The 6,018-nt window shown below is 49.5% G+C and overlaps 1 protein-coding gene across 2 annotated transcripts; it reads right to left on the minus strand.

Annotated features, from left to right (window-relative positions):
- Positions 1-557: 557 nt before the first annotated feature.
- UBB (ubiquitin B) lies at positions 558-2,176 on the minus strand. 2 transcript variants are annotated; one of them, XM_082773898.1, is made up of 2 exons: positions 2,062-2,176; positions 558-1,561 (listed from the first exon to the last, which is right to left on the minus strand). In XM_082773898.1, the coding sequence occupies exon 2, from the start codon at positions 1,553-1,555 to the stop codon at positions 638-640; it is 918 nt and encodes a 305-aa protein (XP_082630024.1). In that variant the 5' UTR covers positions 1,556-1,561; positions 2,062-2,176; the 3' UTR covers positions 558-637. The 2 variants fall into 2 exon arrangements, with proteins under 2 accessions (XP_082630024.1, XP_082630025.1); XM_082773899.1 differs by lacking the exon at positions 2,062-2,176 and adding an exon at positions 1,968-1,991.
- Between the last annotated feature and the right edge of the window lie 3,842 nt (positions 2,177-6,018).

The following is a 6,018-nucleotide window of genomic DNA, read 5'->3' on the forward strand; positions in this document are numbered from 1 at the left end:
AGGGTTTCTTGAAGTTACAGTCTGCTTAATAGGCTCAAACTGGGTTAAAAAAAAATAAAGTCAACCCAGTCACTGATTAAAGGCTTAGAGAGCATCAAGCGCCTGGTTCAAGGGCTGCAGGATCCCCGCTGACTCTCACCACTGCTCACCGTGCAGCAGCCAGAGGTTGTTGTTGGCCTTTGAAGATCCCCATCCTGATGGCTGTGACATCGGTGCATAAACACCACGGGCAGCATCCAGCCCACCACCAGGAAAAGCAGTGTTATCAAAACCTTCCAGCTCAGGAAGGACTTGCAGTTTCATGTCCCCATTACATGCATGTTTGCACAACGCTACCAGCAGCACAACATCTGCAGCTGGCACCGAACTCCTCTGATAGTTAAACACACAACCTCAGGAAAACACTGTCACAAGTGTTAGTCACACTTGCCAGGCACATGTAAGCCTTGCGTAACAGCGTTTTATAATACCTTTGTGTTCAGAAAGTATGTAATTATACCTTACCTAACTGCAATTAAACGACTGAAATAACTTCTCACATCATTTAAGAGACACTGTTTTTGTGGATGCAACAACTTTATTGGAATGAACATGTGCAGAGAAACTTTTACTTGGAAGCAAGCAACAAATCTCCAGTTCAGTTACCACCCCTGAGGCGCAGCACGAGATGCAGGGTAGACTCTTTTTGGATGTTGTAGTCGGACAGGGTGCGCCCATCTTCCAGCTGCTTGCCAGCAAAGATCAGCCTCTGCTGGTCCGGGGGAATGCCCTCCTTGTCCTGGATCTTGGCCTTGACATTCTCAATGGTGTCACTGGGCTCGACCTCCAAGGTGATGGTCTTGCCTGTCAAGGTCTTGACAAAGATCTGCATGCCGCCCCTGAGGCGCAGCACAAGATGGAGAGTGGATTCCTTCTGGATGTTGTAGTCGGACAGGGTGCGCCCATCTTCCAGCTGCTTGCCAGCGAAGATCAACCTCTGCTGATCTGGGGGAATACCTTCCTTGTCCTGGATCTTGGCCTTGACATTCTCAATGGTGTCACTGGGCTCGACCTCCAAGGTGATGGTCTTGCCAGTCAGGGTCTTCACGAAAATCTGCATGCCGCCCCTGAGGCGCAGCACCAAGTGCAGAGTGGACTCCTTCTGGATGTTGTAATCGGACAGGGTGCGCCCGTCTTCCAGCTGCTTGCCAGCAAAGATCAGCCTCTGCTGGTCCGGGGGAATGCCCTCCTTGTCCTGGATCTTGGCCTTGACATTCTCAATGGTGTCACTGGGTTCAACTTCCAAGGTGATGGTCTTACCTGTCAAGGTCTTGACAAAGATCTGCATGCCACCCCTGAGGCGCAGCACGAGATGCAGGGTAGACTCTTTTTGGATGTTGTAGTCGGACAGGGTGCGCCCGTCTTCCAGCTGCTTGCCAGCGAAGATCAGCCTCTGCTGGTCCGGGGGAATGCCCTCCTTGTCCTGGATCTTGGCCTTGACATTCTCAATGGTGTCACTGGGCTCGACCTCCAAGGTGATGGTCTTGCCTGTCAAGGTCTTGACAAAGATCTGCATGTTTGCCTGAGGGATAAGAGGCCGAGCTTTAGGCACTGTCCCCTCAGGGCCGCAACCCAGCGCCCCCCTCCCGCAGGGCTTGGAGCCCGAAAGGACCCGCCCCGCTCCGTGACGTCACCATGGAGGCCCCGCCCACCCCGCAGAGGGGCGGGGCTTGGCTTCTCCCGGCCCCTCCCGCTCCATCCCCGCGCGCCCGCCCTCCGCCATCTTGAGCGGGGCCGTTGCGCCTGCGCGGCCGCCATTTTGCCGGCAGCTGCCCGGGCCGGGCCCCCTCCTCCGCCCCCTCCCCCCCTCCCTCCTCCGCCGACGGTTGGCGCTGAGGGGGGGCGAGGGGGGCAGGGAACGCCCCGGCCCGCGGCCCACCCGCTCCTCGCCGCCTCCCCACCCTCGCCTCCCTCCCCTCAGCACGCACACAGCCCTCTGCCGGCTCCCCAGCCCCACACACGTCCTTTTTCCTTCCCCTTCACCCGCTGAGGCGCGGCAGTGCCCGGCCGCGCAGCACTCACCACAGGACCCGCGGGCACAGCGCGCCGCACCCCGCCCTCAGCCGGTTCCAACTGCGCCACAGACGCCGCTCCCGCCCCTTATATAGCCTCCTGCGCCCCGCCCCCTCGCGGCGCGGATCACTCCGCCGCGCACTATTTCTCCGCTGTTCCGCCGGGCGGGCGCAGGGGAGCGAGGCCCGGCGGCGCGGAGGGATCAGCGCGCCGCGAGGTGATGCGGCTCTGAGGGGCTGGGCGGGGGGGGGGGAGCGGCGCCGAGTGGCAAAACCCGGCCTGGAGCCCACGGAGCGGGGCTGGGGATTGCTGTGCCTCCCTTTGGAGGCGTCTAATGGGGTTTAAAGCTTTTTGTCAGCCTCAGAGCTTTATTTAGGGATTTTATCCAGCCCCAGCAGACGCCTCCCTTCTCAAATGTCCCTCGGTTTTCTTGCTGTGGGCACGGTGAGGGGCTGCTCCTCTCGCAGGGCTTGCCTGAAGGCTGCTGAGGAAAGGAAACAATTCTGTCCAAAAAAAGAAAAGTGAAGTCAGGTCTCCCATATTCATCATGTTGATGAAGGGAGAGAAGTGGCAGCACGGTCTCCTTGTCCTGGGCCAAGATCAGTACAAAGAGAACACAAAAGTGCCAGATAAACCTGCGGGCAGGGCTGTGTTAGGCCCCCTGTGCTGCACTGCCCCTGGAAACGTGCTCCTGGCATCTGGGGTGTAATGGAGTTTGCAGCTCAGGGCTCAAACGCAAACAGAAATAATAATAATGTGTATTTATTACTGTGTTCTTGCTTACAGAGCATACTCCGTGTTGAATTCAGTCGGCTCCTGTGCCATCGTAGTCAAAACATCCAGCGATCCAAGGGCAGAGCTGAGGACAAGCTGAGGCTTTGTTTGCAGGACTCGCTGGCTGCCATTTGGTTCAATCCACTTACAAAATCCTTCGTTTCTGTGCATCCAAAGAAAAACGCTTTCTACCCAGCTGACACCCAGTGCACACCAGTGGGAAGGCAGCGGAGACCCAGCAACAGCTTCGTGATTGGTGTGGGGGAAACCGGCCTGCGTTTGCCTGACACAGGGAGCTCCTACAGGAGGGGAATGCTCCAGGGATCTTCCCAGCCTCTCCTGCCTTGCATTTATATTAAAACACAGCCTTGCGATAATACTCATTAAAAAAAAAAAAAAAAAAAAAAAAAAAAGCAGCTCAGCCCCCCAAGTGGTTTATCTGCAAATAAATACATCCACAAGTCTTTCGATTTTTGCTCAGAATGAGGTTGCTCAGTGGTTTACAATGTATGCATGTATATAAACTAAATATTTGAATAGACTTTTGGCTTTAATAGATCTTTCATCTGAAATTGGAAAAAAATGCTAAGCTTATTCTTTAGTTATGGGGTGTGCACTCTGGACTAGTCTGCAAATAGTTGAAAAGGCACATGGCACTCTTTCATGAGAAGATAGTTTCATAACAGCCATAAATTAAGATGGTACAGTGCTGATCTTTATCTAATGTGGCTAGGCAGCCAAGCACTGAGCGCTGTGGGTGAATTTCATAGAATCATAGAATCACTCCGGTTGGAAAAACCCTCTAAGATCATCTAGTCCAACCGTTTAATTTGTACCTGAATTCTGAACCTTACAACCAAATTGTGGAGCAGCGCAGTCCAAAAGCTTCAGATTCACGTTGTGTTCAGACTGCAAGGCAGATGTTAGGCCCTAATGCAACCCAGTCCTTAAATACGTCTGGCAGCTTGCAGAACAATGCTTTCCCTTGCTGGGAGGAGCTTTCCATGAGCACAGCCACTGCATGTTTCTCCTACACCATCTTTGCAAGTAACCCCTTGCTAAGATTTCAAGACAAGCTTGGCAAATAGCAGGACAGCGTTCCTTGCAGACCATGACATATTGTACTGACAAATACTGATTTCCTGTGCCCCAAACACTCACATTTGTGCCTATTGTTATAAATTCTTTGGGGCAGGAACTGTCACATTCTGGTACCCCTGTGCAGCCCGTATTCCAGAAGTATAGCTGCTCAGAGAGATCCTGTCCAGTGAGCTACTTACAGCAGGGAGCTGCAGACATACCAGCAGCATAGCCTAACACCACTTAATAAATTGCTTTAACTACTCTGACAGGAAATGTCATTTACATGTGTCACCAGTCAGCAGTCCCCTACCAGACAGAGCTGGACATGCTGCTGCTAACTGAATAAAGCAGCTGGTAACTGAACTGGGTAGATAAAAGCTGCTTTGAGATCTACATGGGCTCAGGTTTCTGAGCTGTACTTTTCATCCCTCACAGCTCAGATCACTTTCCCAGTCCAGACAGAGCTGTGTGAGCCAAGCCAGCCCAAGATCAAGGCAGTGAGTTGTCTCCCGAGGAGTCCTCACACCCTGCTCCAAGCAAAGGCAAAGCCTGGCTCCTTGTTAAGCTGAACCAACGAGCTTCAGCCCCCAGAATCTAACTATAACACAAGAGTCACTCAAGCTCCACCTAAAAGATAAAAATGGTGTAAATTAGCCTAAGGGAGAGAGGCTGTTAGGGAAGATACCATTGTGTAAGGAAAGATAAAGATACCTTCTGACTTCTGGGATCAGTTGACAGGCTGAGCCTCTCTCCCCTCAGCACTGTGATGCCTTTGGGTTATACTTGAACACTTGGTTACTCCAAGTGCCTCCCCAGGAAACTTACAAGTCTCTATAGAGTCACTTTATATCTTTTAACACATTTGTAGCCAGGCTGTGTTACTCCTATGTTTTGTATTTGCACATGCTTTGCAGACAGTGGATTTATTTATCCTGTGTACCTGTTGCTTTAATAAATTGCACTAATTAATCTAGCTGTGATAGTTCTCATTGAACGCGACCGAACTCTTCAAGTGTGGCCGTGGTAATTCAGGGAACGTGACTAGACTGAGGCTGCATTACATTATTTGGGAATCCATAATTGTGACAGTTCAGTACACTGAACATGACCAGACTTACAAGCTGGGCATCATTAACCTTTAAAGGAACATGAGCTCAGTATATTCCTGAGAGAAAAATTATATATATATGGCCTAATTAGATAAATGGCCTAATTCTTTATAGCAAGTATGATGATACAGGTAATGATATCTTAGGCTATTGTTTAGTCATAAATAATTACACAAGTTATAGTGTAGTGGTAAAAATCTCCTCCAGAGTATTTCCACCATTTTTGAATTCCTGTACTGTGGTTCACATGGAAGAGGTCATCTAATACTAGAAACCTCTGCTTCCTGTGTGGTGGGTACACCCCGCTCCTGTGCTTGGTATAAGTCTTGCACAGGCATGTGAGCCACACTAGGCATCACTGTGATCTTTCTTTGAACTGGGCAGCTTCTTAGCAGAGGCAGAGCTCATTCAGAGGACGTGCATGTCAGAGCTAACCCTTCAAAGAACTAACTTGTCTGAGGACAAACACAGACAAAGGAGTAGGGTGAATAATTCATTCTAGGGGATATTCTGGAAGCATGCAACTGGACTTCAAACCCCCCGCAGGACCCTACAACTAAGTCTTGGGTGAACCTTGCCATTCACAAACCTTTAACTAAGTCACTGTTTCTATTGTTTCTATTGCAGCAAATTTCTTTAGATCATTGTGTTTAAGATCATACTTAGACACTGATTAAGTGCTATTAAAATCATATCATCTAACTTTGTTATTTGCTATAAAGATATATAACAAATCCTTAATTGCTGCTACATTAGAGTCATGTTAATCTAATTTTGCTATCTCTTGGAAAATGTGTTTTTTTTTTTCCTGATTGGGCAAGGATGATTAAAATATCACACAGTTCCAAGATGATGTTTGTTTTATTAGAATATCATATAATGATTTTAAAATGTAAAAACACTTACCACACTTAAAGAACAAAGTATTAAAGCTTTTTCCAAAAACTATAGGATGTGAAGACATACTACTTCTAACCCAACATCCTCGGTACACTAATTT

This window comes from Aythya marila (genome assembly GCF_965140915.1).
Source record: "Aythya marila genome assembly, chromosome: 17".
Classification (NCBI taxonomy): Eukaryota; Metazoa; Chordata; class Aves; order Anseriformes; family Anatidae; genus Aythya; species Aythya marila.